The sequence below is a fragment of the Saccostrea cucullata genome, unplaced genomic scaffold (genome assembly GCF_032062105.1).
Source record: "Saccostrea cucullata isolate Sc308-1 unplaced genomic scaffold, CSIRO_AGI_Scuc_v1 ctg940, whole genome shotgun sequence".
In the NCBI taxonomy this organism is placed as follows: Eukaryota; Metazoa; Mollusca; class Bivalvia; order Ostreida; family Ostreidae; genus Saccostrea; species Saccostrea cuccullata.
The window spans coordinates 159560-180891 of record NW_026921347.1 but is presented as its reverse complement, the minus strand read 5'-3'; the positions used below and the strand labels follow the sequence as shown (position 1 = coordinate 180891).

Genomic DNA, 21332 nt, shown 5'->3' with positions numbered 1-21332 from the left:
TGAACCAGATTTTTACATAATTTATGTCATAATGTTTCCAAAAAATGTACAATTTGTTTTAGGTACTGTTTATTTATGTCTGCTATCTAAATAATATAGCGACCTATACATTTTTTGCAACAATAAGTAAATTTAAACTATATTAAACGAAAATAAATGCAGTTTTTGGACTTTGAATCATTTAATTTGTAAAGATGGAAAGACCTTAAGAAAACAATTAAAATCGAATCTGTATCAGATTTACAAATGCTATACTATTTGAAATCCCAATAGCTTGAAGATTCTGAAGACCTTTGAAGTTTTGTGAGGGAAAACAACAATGAGAGGTCTTTCAAAAGATAGTTTCACAGTTGCTGACTGGATAGTATTCTCTGGAATACTTACCATTTCGGCATGCATCGGAGTTTATTATGCTTTGGCAGGAGGAAAGCAGAAAACTACCAAGGAGTTCCTTATGGGAAATCGCAGTCTGAAAATGGTTCCCGTAGCCATTTCTATTCTTGTTTCTTTTCTGTCAGCCATTTTAATTCTGGGAGCGCCTGCAGAGATGTATACAAAAGGGACCCAGTATTATTTATATGTGTTTGGACAAATGGCGGCAGCAGCACTTGCTGCTTTCTTGTTTGTGCCTCTTTTTTACCCGCTGAAATTAACGAGTATGTACGAGGTTAGTACAAACAATTTTGGAAAATTAATAAACACTCTTATTAACTTACCTTAATAAAAAACTCAAGTAAGCTTTTATGATCATAAATTCTTTGTCGTCTGATTGTCTCTCTTTCAATCCCCTGCGTCCGTCTAATGTGGAAGTATCCTGTGAATGAGTAAATTAAACTTGTTAAAACCATAGCCAAAGTGGGAAGAGCAGGGCTAAGATAGGGAATCCAAATTTTGCATTAAAATATGTAGTCAGAATCATCTTCTCAAGAACCAAATGGGACAGAAAAGGTTAAAATGAATGCGAAACATCCATGGGCAACGTATAATCTATAAAAAATCACCCCAGAGGTAGTGGAGTCCACAATAGAGGACCTAAATTTAGATTGAAATATAAAGAAGAACTCTTTGAAAATCTCTAATCAAGACAATGTGAATCTATTTCTAAATTCATAAATCCATGATCCTTGGGGGTAGGTCGAAACCACAATATAGAATTTACATTCATCATTGATATACATGTTCATGTATGAAAATTTACATGTATTTTCGGAATCTTCTCCTCAAGAATAGCAGGATCTTATGTTAAAGCATACCGATTTAATATCAATTCTAAGTTGTTAAAATTATTTCCTGAGGTGGGTGGTGCAAAGAGGTGCATGTTGTATTTCAGACCCTAAAATGCCTTACTACACCTAATGAACGAATCGTTACGTCCAGGAAGCGTACTGTACCGTTCACAAACAGAGCATGTACCTTTCAGAAAACGGTAGGTTCATAGCGAATTTTTCCAATCAAAAAACCAACCGATTGTTCATAAAACGAAACGAAATGTACCATGTAAGATGTGTAGTAACACGTTGTAGGGTTTGTACAATGAAAAAAGTTTGTTGAGGAACAGCACGACCAAAGTCATTGAGGGAAACTTGTGGTACATTTTGTTTCTTTCTTCAGCTATATTTCTTTCTAAAATACCCGCCTTGAGCAATGATTAGATTAACTTTCTCATAATGTGTAGTAAGTATTCAATAAAATATTCCAAATCTAAAATGAATTAACTTAAGACACCTTTATCTAAAGTTCATTGCTTCATATAAAAATGACTTTCGTTTCTATTTTTAAAGCAGTGTGCTTTATGATTCAACAACCAAGTTATAAAATTGAATTACCTGATTGATGGTATTTTCAGTAGTCTTAAGTTGTAATACATGTAAATATATTTACATTTTTAAAATTGACAATTTAATGCTATCATGTATAGCAAAAGGGGAGAAAAGAAGTCCACGGCATTTTTATTTTAAACCAAGTATAGGCTTCAAAAGAATCCAGCATTATAGTTCTCTTTTTTCTCTTCAGTATATTGAAGTAAGATTCAAATCCAGAGCAGTCAGACTTACAGCTACAGTTATAAATATACTATCCTCGGTGAGTAAAATTATTCAGTTTTCTAAGTACTAAAAAATACAGAAGTTAACTGTAGTTAACTAACAGTTAATTAGATTTTACAAAAGTGTGTTAGAGTCACATATGAAACGGCTTTATATGTTGAAAAAATATTTTGTTGATAAAAAATAGACATTGTCCTTTTTACATGTATCCTGTAGTATAATCAGCTTAAAAATGGAAATTCTTTTATATTCATGTTTAAATGGAAAAAGCTCATGAGCATAACATTCCTTACCTGATATGTATAAAGACCTTTTCCTTTTTTCTTTAAAAAATATGTTTGTATTTCAGCTGATATACACCGGGATTGCATCATTTGCTCCAGCAACAGCCTTAGAAGCAGGTAATGTTGAAAATTAATCTCTTTAAAGAATCATTCTGTGTAAATGAAATTGAAATGAACCTACAAAATTGTTCATTATTGCAAGCGTACGAGGGTTGTTCGAAAAGTTCTTGGACGATTTCAATTTTGGTAATACTACTTTCAAGAAATTTAAAATGAGCATCGCCTATAAGTCACCAATTAGAGCTTCTGCAGTGAATTGTAAACGTTCTTACAATTTTCACCTGATTTATTACATTGTACATTCAACTAGCACCTATACTTCGCAGTTGCAAAAAATGTTATTATTTCTGTATCTTTACCATTACAGTAACTGGATTTCCTGAATGGGCTTCTTTTCTTCTGATAGGTGTAGTGTGTACATTTTACACTTTCATGGTAAGTTTTATGCAGGACTGTACCGGAAAATCTTATTGTTTTGTCTTTTTTCCTAAATTAAATTTATATGCAGAATTAAAAAAAAACATCAGTAATTATTATTTTTTTAAATGACTTATTGAATGTTTGTTTTTAACGTCCCATCCAAGACTCGAGGGGGCTCGTCCCTCATTTCTGCAGCAATGAAGCCACTTCTCTAGGATATTAATTCCGATTATTTTTGCCTTCTTTAATCCCTTCAATTAAAGCTATAAAGTGAAGGGATTCTCTCATAAATCTACATATCTCCAATACTGTACAATCGTATCTTTTTGCCAGGGTCTTTCTGGGAAGGTCGGAAAAACGAGCCTACTAGAAAAGTCCTAGAATTTGCGATTAATTGCTCGATGAAGTGCCGAAACTAATTATTTTCGTCTGTTATGTTACACTGCGTCATTTGAAATATTTTGGCAACGTCCTAAAACTGCAAGTGCATTGAAATTCTCAAATTGACGACCTGATAAATAATGTCTTCAAACTTAATCCACTTTTCAACGTGATTTTTATTTAATGTTTATGCAGAACTGCGTATTCTCAGTTAAAACCTTTTTATTTGCTTTTTCCCTATTAAGCATTGATGTATTTATCATTTTTTTTTTGGTTTTTGTATCTGTTGTTCACCATGAAATATGACATAATCTAAACAATTCCTGAAAATTTTAGCTAAGTGTGCACTTTATTTTCCACAATGTTTTATTGCAATGTTTTAACACCCTTCCCCGCAGTCACGCATATTAACGCATATACCATTTCCTTTTTCTAACGCAAAATCACGCATTTACCGTTTCCCCACAATCACGCATTTTCACGCACTTTAAAAAGTTCATTTAATCTTCAATTTATTGCCAAATTCCAATTATTTTATACTTGCTTGAATCTCATAAAATAAGAAAAGATATTTCTAATTAAAATATTATTTCAGAATATTATTTACGCTAAACTTTAGAGAAATTTGTATCCCGCTATAAAGTGCTTGCGGGGATATGGCAAAGTAATATTTCTATGACGCGAGGATTCAATGTATGTTGCATAACAATTCTGTAAGTTGTAAAGAGTTAAAGAGACTTAATGTATTAACAATATTCCTGAATACGTTTTGGCCATTACAGGGAGGATTGAAAGCTGTGGTATGGGTGGATGCATTTCAGGCCATCATCATGTTTGGCTCTCTATTGACTATTGCGACTAAGGTAAAATGATGATTTGAAATAAATTTCCTTTTGGTATAACTAATATTAAAAACATAGATCTAAGATTTTGTCAACAATGGATAAGAACGTTCTTTATTTCTCAGTTCAAGTATTAAAAATTCCCTTACAAATACATGTACGAGGGCTGTTCGAAAAGTTCGTGGACGATATCAATCTTTGTTATATTACTCACTAGAATTTTAAAATAAGCACAATATAATATGTAAAAATATTTGTTTTGTTGATGTGTGAAGTTTCATTCTTTTCGATTTAACAGAAATCAGTTTACTTTATTTTAAGATCAACGTTTTGTACCCGCAGAGCACACTGAACAGGAATGTAATGTCAAAACATAGCGTCAAGAATTTCTAAAAAATACTATCCCTAAACATTTCACACAGAATAATACAATGCCCACTCATTAAATCCTTTTTCTAATATTTGAAATTTTATTTTTTAAGAATTGCTCTTGTTGTATAATTTCTTTTGTTAAGGTTTTAATTTCTTTTATTACTTAACTCAGCTTTTACAGGATATGCAGCTCTAAGCGCTTATGTCTTTCCTTGACTTCCCAAACGGCCGATGAACTGACAACTGACACCCGACAAAAAATATTTTTGTTTCAAAACCCGTCGGCCGTTGGTCGTTTTTGGAAATGTGTCTAAGACTTTAAAGGCATACCTTACTTTAAAGTGTGTACCGCCCTTATATTTTCGTTTTAAAGACTTAAACATGTAATCAATCTAAATTAAAAAAACTTCACATATGCTAAACTGTTATTGGGAGGAGAAATTCTTGTCTTATTAGATGAAGTCTTAAAAAACGTTTAGTTTACACTACTCTTATATATCTTATACAGTCAAACTTGTCTTAGCGGACACCCGAAATCAACGGCCACTTGCAGTCAGCGGCCACTTCAGTTTCCCCCGATGATTTTTACTATATATTTTAACTGGAATAAACGGCCACCTTTTTCTTGTGTAACGCGGCCAGCAGCCACTCAAATCATCCCCTAACAGCCTTATTGATACTGTAATAGGCGCCCATTTTGTCACTTGTTGCGATTCTATCAAATCTTTTAAACGTGTTGGCTTGGGTAATTATATCCTCGATATCAGGGTAATTATAACCTCGCTTAAACCATAGTCAATTTAACCTATTAATGCAATTAAACCAATTGTTTTAAATACCCTGAAGTATGTTTAAGTGTTTTATCCACAGTGTTTATGTACACGCTTCTCGAAAAAATTGGTATTTGTCCTGGAATTAGATTAATTTTTATATAATTTTAAACATCAATTTTTAATTATTTTTCACAGATCGCCGATTGAAAAATTGAAAGAATTTAATTAATCAAAGTTGATACTTTCCTCTAGCTAAAGAAATTCACACCTTTTAGATTTTGATTCCATGTAGAGGCTCTTGTAAAAACAAAGTGCTTCATATGGCATGAGAATTTCACTATCAAGAGAGAATCGATAGGAATTAGTCACGCTCTACTGCATTTGACACTTGTGTTATGGAATGACTTTCAACTGCGTAAATACATATCTCTGGTCATTTTATTTGTGTGTATGTGTATGTTATATAGAAATTCTGAAAGCTTTTTTAAAAAATAAAATAATCAGACTTTATAAACTTCAGCAAGTAAGTTTATTACCGATTAATTGGGGGGGGGGGTACACTGCTGACTATCTTTTTGACATATGTAAGTGAAATTTTTATTGACATATTTTTAGTGAAATTCCTATGCTTTATTTTATTTTCCATTAAACTGTATTTTGTGTATTTTTTTCTTATAAAAAGGATAATAGTCAGGCAATGTATGCATTTCTTCAAATGAAAATTAAAAGATTTTTTTAATAATTCAATGAAACAAAAGCACACTTATGAATGCAAGATTTTTAACTAATATGTAGGAACAGAAACATACACAAAACCTTAAACATTTCGAATTCTTTAATATTCCTTTTAAATGAGCTTTAATTACTATATATACACAAAAAAGGTTTTGTGAAATTGAACTGTTTAATAATGATTAATTAATTTAACTGCAGTGCTTAATATTGTTTATTTATTGACCAAATGTCCTTTTACAGGGCAAACTGGAATAAGAGGCTACCTGTCTTAAGTGGCCAGTTAAGGGATTTAATAACTAATTCATATTTCTTCCTCCTCTTCCTGTACAATGATTTAAAATAGTAATTGTAAACGTAAGTTATTTCACATATTTGAACAGTGGGAATGTACCAAAATCAAGCTTTTTGTTGTTTTACAGTACTCATATGACCCACTTTTAGAGCCGTTGCACAGAAACATAGAATACCAATTACCTAGACAGGTATTTTTAAACATACATTCATATATTCAAACCTACTTCAAAGATCATACGATATACTTGTATATGCCATATTATAATTGATTTACGCTTTTTCTATTAACTAAATTTCTGAACTTCTCTTACATTTTACTCAGCAGCCTAATCACCTTTTAAGAGATGGTTGTTGGTGTCATGTAGATGTGCAGTAACGTTTCAGAATTTTGATTTTGCCCCAGGGGGTCAAATGAGAGTAAAAAAATGACGTTTTTATGCAAAAAGCCCCGTCTTCCCTGAACTTCTCCTACATTTTACACATTAGCCTAATCATCTTTTTGGAGATGGTTGGTGGTGTCAGGTAGATGTGCAGTAAGGTTTCGGAATTTAGATTTTGCCCCCGGGGGTCAAATGGGGGTTGAAAAATGACGTTTTTTATGCAAAAAGCCCCATCTTCCCTGAACTCCTTCTACATTTTGCTCAGCAGCCCAATCACCTTTTTGGAGATGGTTGGTGGTGTCATGTCGATGTGCAGTTAGGTTTTGGAATTCTGATTTTGCCCCAGGGGGTCAAATGGGGGTCGAAAAATAATGTTTTCATGCAAAAAGCCCCGTCTTCCCCGAACTCCTTCTACATTTTACACATTAGCCTAATCATCTTGTGGGAGATCGTTGGGGGTGTCAGGTAAATGTGCAGTATGGTTTCGGAATTTAGATTTTGCCCCGGGGGGTCAAATGTGGGTCGAAAAATAACGTTTTTTATGCAAAAAGCCCCGTCTTCCCTGAACTCCTCTTATATTTTACTCAGCAGCCTAATCATGTTTTGGGAGATGGGTGGGGGGGTCAGGTAGATGTGCAGTAAGGTTTCGGAATTTAGATTTTGCCCCAGGGGGTCAAATGAGGGTCAAAAATGACGTTTTTATGCAAAAAGCCCCGTCTTCCCTGAACTTCTCCTACTTTTTACAAATTAGCGTAATCATCTTTTGGGAGATGGTTGGTGGGGTCATGTAGATGTGCAGTAAGGTTTCGTAATTTTGATTTTGCCCCGGAGGGTCAAATGGGGTTGAAAAATGAAGTTTTTTATGCAAAAAGCCCCGTCTTCCCCGAACTTCTCTTACATGTTAATCAGCAGCCTAATCACCTTTTAAGAGATGGTTGTTGGTGTCATGTAGATGTGCAGTAAGGTTTCAGAATTTTGATTTTGCCCCAGGGGGTCAAATGAGGGTCAAAAAATGACGTTTTTATGCAAAAAGCCCCGTCTTCCTTGAACTTCTCCTACATTTTACACATTAGCCTAATCATCTTTTGGGAGATGGTTGGTGGTGTCAGGTAGATGTGCAGTAAAGTTTCGTAATTTTGATTTTGCCCCGGGGGGTCAAATGTGGGTCAAAAAGTGACGTTTTTTTATGCAAAAAGCCCCGTCTTCCCTGATTTCCTCTTATATTTTACTCAGCAGCCTAATCATCTTTTGGGAGATGGTTGGTGGGGTCAGGTAGATGTGCAGTAAGGTTTCGGAATTTAGATTTTTCCCCGGGGGGTCAAATGTGGGTCGAAAAATGACGTTTTTTCATGCAAAAAGCCCTGTCTTCCCTGAACTCCTCTTACATTTTACTCAGAAGCCTAATTATCTTTTGGGAGATGGTTGGTGGGGTTATGTAGATGTGCAGTAAGGTTTCGTAATTGCTCCAGAGGGTCAAATGTGGGTCGAAAAATGATTTACAGTTTTTTTATGCAAAAAGCCCCTTCTTCCCTGAACTTCTCTTACATTTTACTCAGCAGCGTAATCATCTTTTAAGAGATGGTTGTTGGTGTCATATAGATGTGCAGTAAGGTTTCAGAATTTTGTTTTTGCCCCGGGGGGTCAAATGGGGGTCGAAAAATGACGTTTTTATGTAAAAAGCACCGTCTTCCCTGAACTCCTCATACATTTTACACATTAGCCTAATCATCTTTTGGGAGATGGTTGGTGGTGTCATGTAGATGTGCAGTAAGGTTTCGTAATTTTGATTTTGCCCCCGGGGGTCAAATGTGGGTCGAAAATGATGTTTTTTATGCAAAAAGTCCCGTCTTTCCTGAACTTCTCTTACATTTTACCCAACAGCCTAATCACCTTTTGAGAGATGGTTGGTGGTGTCATGTAGATGTGCAGTAAAGTTTCGGTATTTTGATTTTGCCCCGGGGGGTCAAATGAGGGTCAAAAAATGACGTTTTTATGCAAAAAGCCCCGTCTTCCCTTAACTTCTCCTACATTTTACTCATTAGCCTAATCATCTTTTGTGAGATGGTTGGTGGTGTCAGGTAGATGTGCAGTAAGGTTTCGGAATTTTGATTTTGCCCCGGGGGGGGTCAAATGGGGGTCGAAAAATGACGTTTTTTCATGCAAAAAGCCCCGTCTTCCCTGAACTCCTCTTACATTTTACTCAGCAGCCTAATCATCTTTTGGGAGATGGTTGGTGGGGTCATGTAAATGTGCAGTAAGGTTTCGTAATTTTGATTTTGCCCCGGGGGGTCAAATGTGGGTCGAAAAATGATGTTTTTTATGCAAAAAGCCCCGTCTTCCCTGAACTCCTCTTACATTTTACACAGTAGCCTAATCACCTTTTGGGAGATGGTTGGTGGTGTCATGTAAATGTGCAGTAAGGTTTCGGAATTTCGATTTTGCCCCAGGGGGTCAAATGAAGGTCAAAAAATGACGTTTTTATGCAGAAAGCCCTGTCTTCCCTGAACTTCTGAACTTCTCCTACATTTTTACGTTAGCCTAATCATCTTTTGGGAGATGGTTGGTGGTGTCAGGCAGATGTGCAGTAAGGTTTCGGAATTTAGATTTTGCCCTGGGGGGGTCAAATGAGGGTCGAAATGACGTTTTTTATGCAAAAAACCCTGTCTTCCCCGAACTCCTGTTACATTTTACTCAGCAGCCTAATCATCTTTTTGGAGATGGTTGGTGGGGTCATGTGGATGTGCAGTATGGTTTCGTAATTTTGATTTTGCCCCGGGGGGTCGAATGTGGGTCGAAAAATGATGTTTTTTATGCAAAAAGCCCCGTCTTCCCTGAACTTCTCTTACATTTTACTAAGCAGCCTAATCACCTTTTGGGAGATGGTTGGTGGTGTCATGTAGATGTGCAGTAAGGTTTCGGAATTTTGATTTTGCCCCAGGGGGTCAAATGGGTGTAAAAACAAAATGACATTTTTATGCAAAAAGCCCCGTCTTCCCTGAACTTCTCCTACATTTTACACAGTAGCCTAATCATCTTTTGGGAGATGGTTGGTGGTGTCAGGTAGATGTGCAGTGAAGTTTCGTAATTTTGTCTTTTCCCCGGGGAGTCAAATGGGGGTGGAAAAATGACGTTTTTTGAGCAAAAAGTCCTGTCTTTCCTGAAGTCCTCCTTAATGTTACTCAGAAGCCTAATCATCTTTTAGGAGATTTAAATATTTTGAAAATTATGTAAAACATCAACATCAAGGGGTATAAAAGCATCGCATGCTGGGAAACACCTTGAATTCTTATGAGTAATTAACGTACATGTCAAATGTGAGAGTCATATCTCATCTCAATCAAAAGTTATAAGCAAATGCAACATTTTTGAAAAGTAGGTTAGGCTTCAAGGTCAAGGTCACAGAGTAAAAGTCATGATTCATTTGGAAAGGTCTTATCATAGGTAATAATATACATGCATTATAATATGAATGCCCTAACTTTTCTCTTTAAAAATGATGAATTTATAACAATTTAATTTTTTTGCAAGTAGGTCAAACATCTAGGTCATATGTAAAAAAAAAACCATGCCATTCTCACAGGTAAATACTAGTAAATAAGTTTAATATGAATGCCTTGTCTCTTCTCATTCAGTAGATATGACCGTGTTGACCAAGGTTAAATTTATTGAGATAGATGGACATTCTGACATACAAATGTACATATTTCTATATGAATTGGGTAAAATTGGCCCAGTGGTTCTAGAGAAGTTAAAAATGTAAAAAGTTTTCAGACAAACAGATGGACGACACGTCACGACAGACGTTATATGATAAGGAAACCAGAAAAGCTCAAATGAGTGTTTTGAAAGGGTTACAATATGGTTGCAGTGTTTGAAAAGCTGTTTTTTTCATGCAGAGATATGCATGACCAACATATTCATGTTTTATATTTTCTTTAGTAATTTGTTTGTTTGTTGTGAATACATCTCTCTCGGGAATTTTTCCCTCATATGGAGACACCATCAAATAATAATGAAGACAAGATGTGCTTGTGAAACACTGATGTCCCTGTATGGAAGCCTATGGCGAAGGTTGAAGTTTCTCAAATATATGTCAAACTCAAAGGTCAAGGTCAAAGGGTTCAAATTGTTGGTATCAGAAGAAAGTCTTGTCACAAGGAATGCACATGTGAAATAAGTAATTCCTAGTACTTCCTGTTCAAAAGTTAATTGCCAAGGTTAATTTTTTTAAGTGGTCAAACTCTAGGGTCAAGGTCAAACATATTTATATATACAGTTCACAATGAAGACACATGTTAAGCATGAAAGCCCTAGCACCTACTGATCAAAATTTAGGCCAAGTTTAAAGTTTGGTATTTTTCTTGTAAAAATGTGTATCCTAGGTCAAGCAATCAGAGGTAAAAATCAATGGTACCCAAATAAAAGGTCTTAATTGTCACAAGAAATAAACCTATAAAATGTGGAAGCCATTTATATAGCCCATCCCACTTAAAACTTATGGGCAAGGTTATAATTTCTGCAGACAAATAGACATAATATAAACACAAGAAACAAAATATGTATAGTTAGTCAAATGGAAAAAAATATACTATTTAATTGGAATCACAAAATAGATTGTTATTTCAGGAACAGGAAGTGGGTAGGGAGATTGGACCCCCCCTACCCCCTGGAATTTTCTTTGTTATTTAAACAAGACTATTTAATGAAGCAAATAAAAAATGACTTTGGACATCCTCCCCCTAACTTAGAAAACATTGACCCCACTATCATTGTTTTTTATTTTGTTTATTTGTTTTCAGTTTTTTTTCTCCTGGTTGTCAGGAAATTCTGGGCTGGAATTTTTCGAATGAGATGTGAACCCCCCTCCCTACTCCCGAAAAAAATTCTGGATCCGCACCAGTATTGGCAGTAACTGAATGTCACATCTGATCGACAACGGGAGATAACTTTACAATATGAAATTCGTCTAGTGTGGCATGCGATGATGTTTGACCCTTTTTGAACTTTAACCTAATCGTTTGGGTTTATTATACCCCCCACTATATACTTAAACTTGTACTTACCGACCTCCATAGGTCTTGTCAACTGCATGAAATATATATAATCCAATTATAACACAAAATGAATTAATCCAATGCACACCAGACTGCAGCATGTTCTAATGCTATTCTATTCGGCAAACCTTCGTGCCGTCGATTCCGTAACCTTCGCAGATGAAGTGGGAATTGGCCGAGGTGTGCCGAATGGATTTTAATCTAAAAATATGATAATGGGTGACGCAACGTGATGTGATGTAGAATTTACATGTTAACATGTTAGTACAAGAACAAATTTTAAATTAATTCATAACAAACGATGTTTTAACAAAACTTTTCCATCTAGCCTATTCCAAAAAGTATGTGCTGTGTGATTGTGGTGTCGAGGGGGGATTAGTAAATTTAAAAAGGTCCTATTATGAGCAAAACATTTATCAAAATCTAATTTACATCATTAATAGAATTCAAACTGGTATATAATGAATTAAGCATCTAAAATAAATATAAGAGGTTCTGAGTTATAGGTCACAGGGAAAATTTCATACTTAATTTGATGAATACATGTAAATTATATAGAATTATTTTGACTTTTTCCTTGGAAAGCCGCCCAATATGTAGGAGCGTGTATTTAGAGGCAAACACCTTAGTGCGGGTATTACTGTCTCATGACAGCATCTAGTTAGTCAATTGTTAGACCAAAGAGGGTGGAGTGTGTATTTCCGGGGAGTATTGAATCACTAGTACAAACATTATGTTTTTTATTATTATTTGTTTTCTTGATGTTATGTCAACAACACCAAAGCATTTCATCTATCAGTGTTGATTGTCGATTGTAGCGTATCACTTATACTTGCTTTCAATACCTGTCAGTTGAAACTCTTGTTTAATTCCTCTTTATACAATAATATTTTTTTTCAGTTTGGAGGCCGGGTTAACTGCCGACTTTATCCCACGCGTTTCCCACAATGTATTTTTTTTTTTTACTTTTAACAGTTTGGAGGCTGTAGCCATATCCAACCGGTTTCTGTTTATTGTCGTTCAATGTAAATTATTTCAATCGTTAGGAAATTCATAATATACATATTCCTCGTTTAGCGTAATTTCCGATTTCATACGTACATGTATACATGTGTTTGTTATCAGGAAGAGCCCTAAGAAATAAGGCCATACTAGAGTAACTGCCAGTGTAACGACGAAAAGTGACCCGTAGAATATTGACCCTCTGGACAATATTCTATGTAGAAACATTACACACTTTTTGTAGAAATTATGGCCTTGGGGTCGTTTTTCTCCGTGTTCATTGCAGAAAAATGACTCCGTAGAATAATGACCCCTTGTCATTTCTAATGCATTCGTTTGCCGAATACATATCGGTAATATAAAACAGCCTTATGATTTGAAGTGCTCATTCCTGAAAGCTTTTAAACTTAAATAACACTTGCACTTGCCTAGAAAATTAAAAAAAAAATATTTGGTTTTCTTTGAATGAAGTTTCAAACTTCTTATAACAAGCTAATTCAGAGAATTGGTGTCCCCCGTTTAGGGAAAAAGTAAACCACGCGCAGTTCGGGGTGGGGGGGTGTAGAATCCCCCTGACTTAAGTTGAACAAGCTACTTCAGAGAATTTGTGTCCCCCGCTTAGGGAAAAAGTAAACCAGTTCGGGGGTCGGGGGGGGGGGGGGTGTCGGATCCCCGTGCCTGAATTTGTAGAATCATTAAATGTATACATGTACATGTATACTGAAGCAAATAAAATATGCCAATATGGATATAAAGGTTTGATGGATTAATCTTTATTATGTGTGTAGAAGGTTCTTTTTTATATATGGAATAAATTCTTTGAAAATCTTTTACTATGCTCCTGAGTATTACACCAGTGATCTACGTGTATTTACATAGCTATAGTTAATGAGTAAGGATGCCTCTTCCAAAATTATAAATTTCATGACCCCTAGGGTGGGGATTCTGGGAATAGGACGGGGCTTTATTGATTATATAGTGAAAAATTCATTAATTCTTTAAAAAAAAATTCTCTGCTCCTAGGTATTTAATGAACTAAGCAAGTACATAGTTATGTTGAATAAAGCTGCCTCTTCCAAAATTGTGAATGCATGGCCCTAGGAGGGGTTCCGGTGTTACGATCATGTGCTAGAATATATATCAAAGTAAAGGCATAATAGACTAAGCATTCATTTGTGTTTGCAAAGTTAGTGTCTAATAAAATCTCATTTCAGAGGCCTCCCTACAAGTTTATGTTTATCAGAAACATATCATGCCATTTTTGGAATAAAACCTTTGAATGATAAAAGACACAAAAAAATATTATCATAAATTTACGTTCCTCGATGAATTAATATTCATGCAGGATTCTGCACGATAAAATAAATATTCAGATATGCACTCAAATATATGTTGGAAAAGAATAAAGTAGTTAAGTTAAGTACATAAAAAAAATCCACTCCTTACATTTGAAAGTATAAAAAAAAATAACAGGGGACACAAATATAAGTTTTTATTGTATAAAAAAGTAGTGGGTCAAATTTCAATGGGGGTCATTTTTCAACGTTTGTGAAGTCGTGGAATTGAGGGTCTTGAATGTTTTTCCACGGTCGAAAAATTACCTTACATGTAGAATACTGCCCTGGGTCATTTATCTACGTAGAAAAATGACCCGATGGTCAATATTCTACAGGGGTCAATTTTCGTCGTTACACCGGCCCATTGCACAACTCATTTCCCTGCCAAAACCCCCCCTCGCCCGAACATGAACATATAATTTTAAATCCAAACTAAGCGGTCATAAATGGTACGCACAGTGTTATTGTCACATTCTGCTACACAATATCTAAACTATATTTTGGTATTGAATTTTTGGTAATTAAAATATTTTTTTAAAGTACATGTAACACACCGACTTGAAAACATCTAAAGTGAAATGAAGAATAAGTGTTTTATTTGATGTTTTCCGAAACGTCTGCTTTGAATTGTACCACTAAGATCATTGTCTTTCATAATATTATACATTTGTTGACTATGCGTTTTGTCGGAACCAGGAAACTGTTTTCTTGAGACCCTTGGGTTAAATTATGAATATTATATATGAATAAAATTAATTGACGGTATGGTTTTTGGTAAGTCAATTCATCTCTCTCTTCTGGCAAATAGATATCATACTAAAATCCTTGAAAACATTCATGTTCCTTTGAAGAAAATCACTCAGATGAAGTTTTATGCGGCCATGATTTCAATGTTTCCAGCCTTTCACATGTTTCTAACAGGGCATTGGTATCCAGTATGTTCATTCTTATTTCAATTATCATGACGAAGACAAGTAAAAAAATCTTTTCATTTTAACTTAATGATATACGAGGGTTGATAGGAAAGGTAATGACCACATTATATTACGGAAAAAAAATAGTGTTCCAAGATTGATTGATCGATTGTATATTGCTTAACGTCCCTCTCGAGAGAATTTTTTACTCATATGGAGACGTCACCGTATGCTGATGAAGGGCTTCAAATTTGACCAATACCTGGCACTGAGGGCCATTGAGCAGTGAGGGTTCTTTATCGTGGCAACGCCTACCGTGACACGGGACCTACGTTTTTAAGGTCATATCCGAAAGACTCATGACTTTAACTTTTATTGCGGTGCGCTTGGCGAAGTAACAGTCAATGATGTAGAAACGTTACCATATACCGGTGAAAGGCTTCAAATTTTGACCTTTACTCGGCACTCAGGGCCATTGAGCAGTGAAGGTTCTTTATCGTGCCAGCGTCTGCCGCGACATCCGAAGGACACCCAACTTTCAGTTCAAGTGCCGAGCGCATGTCGAAGAAACAGTCCTTACTAATTTTTTATCGACTTAGGTCAGTTGCGGCCGAGATTTAAACTCACGACCTCCCGATCACTGAAATAAGAAGAAAAATACGGTAAAATTTGTGTTCAGAAAATAAAAAAATTCAAATTAGCAAAAATATATTAGAAGAATCAGTTTCGTTCATCCCAGCTTTGCATGGATTCAACTCTGTTTACTTAAAACGTAGATGATGCACAATAATATGGATACGATATTTTCATTAAAATAAAGTGGATGTTTTTTTTATAAATCCGCTCAAATGAAAAATGGGGTCAAAGTAATTAAGGCTGAGCACTTTGGCAAATGGACATCATTGATATTCTACTCTCTGTGTTTTGTATAAATGGTATATTTTTTTCTCTTTTTTTTCAACATATTTAAAAAAAAAGAAAAAGAAAATTGTTCATCTCTGCCTGTCATCACCACTACAAGTGTTCTTTAACCGAAGATATCCTTGTCGGCTAATTTAAATATTAAATTTCCTTCTTTTTAAAACCTTTAAAGCAAGTATCCTGTTGATAATTACTTGAATAGATCCAAAATCTTTAACAATTTTAGAACGATATTGATTTCCAAAAAGGGACAAGAGTGCATTGATTTAATTGACAATCACTATGTATGTTTACCTCCAAAGCCATGAAAGTTTAAATATTTTTGTCGAAAACGTAGACAGTGTACCTTATGCACCTTCACTCAAATATTATAATAAGTAATTTTGTCTTCCTCCAGGCATTTTTTATTCAAACAGCAATTAACTTTTTCAAACAAACTTGTAAGAACGAGTAATTGCTTGTCTTCAGAAACTTGGTATCCTCAAAAGACATGTACATCTAAGTGTCTAAATCGTTCAGAAATTTTACTGCTTGGAGATGTTATAATTGTTAAATGTATCCAGTTTTCATTGTTCATACTAAACACTGATGGACATATTTTAAATTTTTGCAGTGCTTATGGGTCATTTTCAAAAAATGTCCAAACTCCTGTTATACAAGCTTTTTTGAAAATATTGCAATAAAATCAAATTTTTTTTTACCCGATGAATTTAACATCAATCTATAAGTGTAGAAAAAAATTAAGTGCGATTAAAAATTGGTTTGAATACTGAAAAAAGTCCTTCAACCTGAGTTAAATTAGAGAGAATTGCTTGTGATTTCGCCGGATGTTTGACTTCATTATTGATGTAGTAAATGTAATTAAGCAGTGTAAAATGACCTTTATTGTGTTGTACATGTTTAATACTGTCTAAATGCATGCTAAAATGTGATTGAAAAAGAGTAAGAATATGATTTTTTTTAATGGTAAGTGTGTGTTATTTTTGCCGTGTCCTTGGAGTAACCAGGACAAAAAGTTATCTGTAACAGTTATCTTTCCTTAAGAAACTCTTCACTATCAGCCTTCTTCTTTTGATCTTGTTCCCGCCAAAATATCATGAGACACTTAACACAGATCTTTTATACCATAGGCACAATATGTGGTTGAAGGCAAGTTTGATTGCAATAATAATTTATTTTTGAGTCCTAGGAGTTACTTAGATATTGTGAGGATAAATTAATTTACCATTTCTTTGATGCATTGAGCAAGTTTATAACATAATACCTATCATCTAGGAGCTGTGCTTTATGTTCATAAGTCAGCTATTGCTTTTATAATTCCAATTATGTATATAATAATTCCCTGGTGTTACTGTCCATTTTGTTACTGCAAGAAAAGTTACTCTAAGGACGTATCTAATAACTCCATGGACAATTTACATAGAAAATAATTAAAAAGGATGCAAGTTGGAGTCGTATGTTTTATTTTCCTCCCTTATTTAAAGCTAATCGGTAACTAATTTTTTTTTTAAATGCCAAATTATTTACTAAATGTTTTTACCATTTGAAAATCATATGATTTTGCAGTCTTGGTTATGCAAAGGACAGAATTGGGTAACTCCGTGGACCAATTGAAAAAAAAACCCTGTAAATTGCCAATTTTAATACAACATTTGTGTAAAGTTTATTACAATATAAAATAACAGAAATATTTTTATCAAATTGGCATTTATTTTTCATATTATGTTTCCATGAGCTATAAATTAATTCAATAAATAATTTGAGCAACACAAAGGACAATGTTTGGTAAAACAATGGATTTAAAAACGATTAAATATTTAAGTTATTAATATACTATTGCTTGTTCTTTTGTTTCTGTAGGAAAATATACAACTTTTATTCCTTTTGAATAAATTGAAATATCAAAATTCATTATGTAATACAATCATATCCCCTTTTATGCTCTTTAAAGTAACCTATGGTAACACCATAGACAAATTCAGTTACTCAAGGGACACAGCAAGGATTAAAGATAGAAAAATGGAACAAGCGTATTGCATATGGAGTGGTAATTGTGTTCATTGTATTGCAGAAAACAATTGTGATGGGATATTGCAATTAAAGTAACAATAAAATAATGAAGTGCTAAAAATAAATGATGGTTAAAAATGGTAACACAAAGGAAGTTTTAGGTAACACAAGGGAATATGTGAAATAAGGCAGAATATGATTTGTTGTCCTCAGTCTGAGGATTCTAGTTATGTTCTCTTGATGAAATGATGTAAACAAGACACATTAAAAAGTTGCAATGAAGCCAATAGAATCCAAGACGTAAAAGATAGATTTATATCATTGAATTGCAAATACCTTTAAAGTTATATCAGATACGGAACATTTCTTTGCAAATGCATTTAAAATCCTTTAATCATGTAAACCCTTAGATGAAAAAGTCACAAATTGTTCATAACTGATCTAAACGGATTTTAAAAGATGTTTTTAAGGAGACAATGTACCAGTCATTACCATAGAATACAGTTTTGCATTTAGTTGAGGATGTTCTTCAGATTTGTGTCTAACTGAAATCCCTCAGGACTGTGTTCTACATCCTGTAAAAGTTGGTGCTGAAAGAAGTTTTTAACCTTGGATGTACATAAGCTTTTGGAAAGTGGTGGTGAAGATTATATAATCGAGGCAGCATTGGACAACAACACACTGGGTGAAAAAAGTGGTTTCCCATCATGGGAAGCTTTATGGAAACCACATGGAAACCTCAAGTTTACATCATGTTTCCCAGTGGTTTCCGTAGCGGATGCTAGGTTATTCCGCCAAGTTTCCGTGACACGGAAACCCCCTACGCTCCGATTCCATAAGGTATCCCGAACCACGGAAACCTCTGTAAACCTGAAGTTTACCGAAAATCCAAGTAGTTTCCCATAATGGGAAACCTGAAGATTCCACTGGTTTCCAGAATCAGGAAACTTGATGGAATCGGAGCGTAGGGGGTTTCCGTGGAATGGAAACTTGGTGGAATCTTTAGGTTTCCTTTTACGGGAAACTACATGGAAGCTCGGGAAACCTCACGATTCCTAAAGTTTCCATGACTCAGGAAACCATATGGAATCGGAGCGTAGTGGTTTCCGTGGAATGGAAACTTGATGGAATCTTTAGGTTTCCTTATACGGGAAACTACATGGAAGCTCGGGAAACCTCACGATTCCTAAAGTTTCCTCGACTCAGGAAACCATATGGAATATGAGCGTAGTGGTTTCCGTGGAATGGAAACTTGATGGAATCTTAAGGTTTTCTTTTATGGGAAACTACATGGAAGCTCGTGAAACCTTATGATTCCTACAGTTTCCTTGACTCAGGAAACTATATGGAACTTGTGTAACACTTTCTGTGTGGCGGAAACTTGGTGGAATTATCTGGAGTCCCATTCCTGGTGGAAATTACTGGGAAACTTCAAGATTCCCTAACTTTTCTAAAGGAAGCAATGTGAAATAATGTGTATTCTTTTAAAAATCTATCAAAAAAATTTATTACATGTAAAAGAAAAAAGCATTACCATTTTATATGTTTAATAATTCATTTGATGTACAAAAACTGTAACTGAATTTTTCAATGATATCAAAATATTAAATAAATCCATATATCTTAGATAAACAATGGAACAGTCTTTCACATTTAAGTCCATTCATAAGGGTCATTAAGTACTTCTTTCAACATCAGTTTCCTGGTTTTCTTCACATCACCTTTGATCTGCAATATTCATACAAAATTATTATATGATGTCAGAATTATAATACTTGAATATAACTTAGAAATCTGAAAGATCAGTCAATGTCCTTTAATATACCAATATCAATAATTACTTTCCATGACCATGATACATATGATTTCAGCTTTTAATGTATCTCTTTAATATTTAATGCTTTATGATAAGTGAAAAAAAAATAACAAAAGGCCAAGCTTAAAAAATTCTTTGTTTGCAGTTGCCGACCTATAATTTTTAGTCTGAGTAGGTAGGTAGGCAATTTTTTTTTTTTTTGAAAAAAAAAATATTTCCAGATCTTTGTTAGATAACATAAAATAAAGTTTTTCATAGGCCTACTTTACATGAATAAGTTGCACTCTTGGTATGATTGATAAAGAAAAAAATTGAAAATGAAACAGTTTTAATATCCTGAAAAATTGGAGAGAAAAAAAATATTACAAAATGGCTAAAAAAAAGTTTGGGTCGGGTGCATTTTCAGTGGGTCGGTCGGCAACTGCAAACAAACAATATTTTATTTGAGGCCTAATATAAATAATGTTTTCAGCCTTATTATGTCATTGAGAATATATTACTACATGTATCTCATACTAAGAACCCTGCTTTAAGTTTGATTAGTTTGAGAGAAAACATACTCTTTATAATAACAAAAATATTTGGGAGAGATTTTTTTTTATTTTGATATTCGACCTAGAAATTGGTTGAAGATCATTGCAGACCCTCCACGGAGTCCACCCCATTGCACAAAAGCTAGATTACACCAGGCAGGGGAGAAATATACTCTGGACTACGATTTTAAATAAAGATATACAGTAGATCTTGATACTGACCTTTGACCTAGAATATTGGTCCAAGGTCACTCTTCATCCACTATCCACAGGCTCTCTGTAGTTTAAGTTTGAGAGAGAAATATGCTCAGAACAAGTGATATCAGATGGAGTGATGGGTAGACACTGTCTTAGGGCATCCACAGAACAGGACCTAAAAATAATGCAATATATATGTATTACAGTATAGATACACATGTACTTGTATATTAATGATTTATCATATGCTGCATTGGACACATATGATTTTATCATGGTTTAAGTATACATGCATCTTATGAGTAATTTTATACCGGTATTGCATGTACGCTCAGTTTATTTAAGAAATAAATAACAAGTTTATAAACTTCAATGGGAGAGATACCACAAATGTATATATAAACAAGTAATTTAATTTTTTTTTTTACATATATTGTCCAACATTATTTACATCCATTCATCATGTTCATAAATTGGCTGATCAAAATTCAGTCAGTTTTAGATCTATATGATACACCATAAAGGATTTTCACATTTACAAAAGTTATTCCCCTTTGCAGGGTCGATCTGGGGTCAACCGGCTTAAGACGCTGTTTTCCGTCTTTAACTGTATCAACTTTGAGGGACAATATCTTAGAAATAAATCAGTATGAACATATTCAATATGATTTTCATGTTGCCCCCATACTCTGCCAATACAGATACAGATTGTAATTGTCCAATATTTTTGAAGATTGAAAATATTAACAAGTAACTTACAAAGGACAAAGTGGGAAAAATGAGCGATACGCCAACAATTGGAGAAAACTCTTAGGAATGTGAAATTCGTCTATTGGTGATGACAATTCCTGTTTTAATGTCACTCAAAAATTAAGAGACATTAAAAATTTAAGCCCTATTGTCATACACGCATGCTGTTTTTTCATCCATATAACCTTTTAGTATCATAAAATTTACCAAA

General features: G+C 34.3%; 1 protein-coding gene across 1 annotated transcript; it reads left to right on the top strand.

The window, feature by feature from the left end:
- The first annotated feature begins 278 nt into the window (after positions 1-278).
- Positions 279-6167, top strand: LOC134259792 (sodium-coupled monocarboxylate transporter 1-like). The gene is made up of 6 exons (XM_062742395.1): positions 279-667; positions 2014-2082; positions 2395-2446; positions 2757-2824; positions 3973-4053; positions 6153-6167. The coding sequence occupies exons 1-6, from the start codon at positions 320-322 to the stop codon at positions 6165-6167; spliced, it is 633 nt and encodes a 210-aa protein (XP_062598379.1). The 5' UTR covers positions 279-319.
- The last annotated feature ends 15165 nt before the right edge of the window (positions 6168-21332 follow it).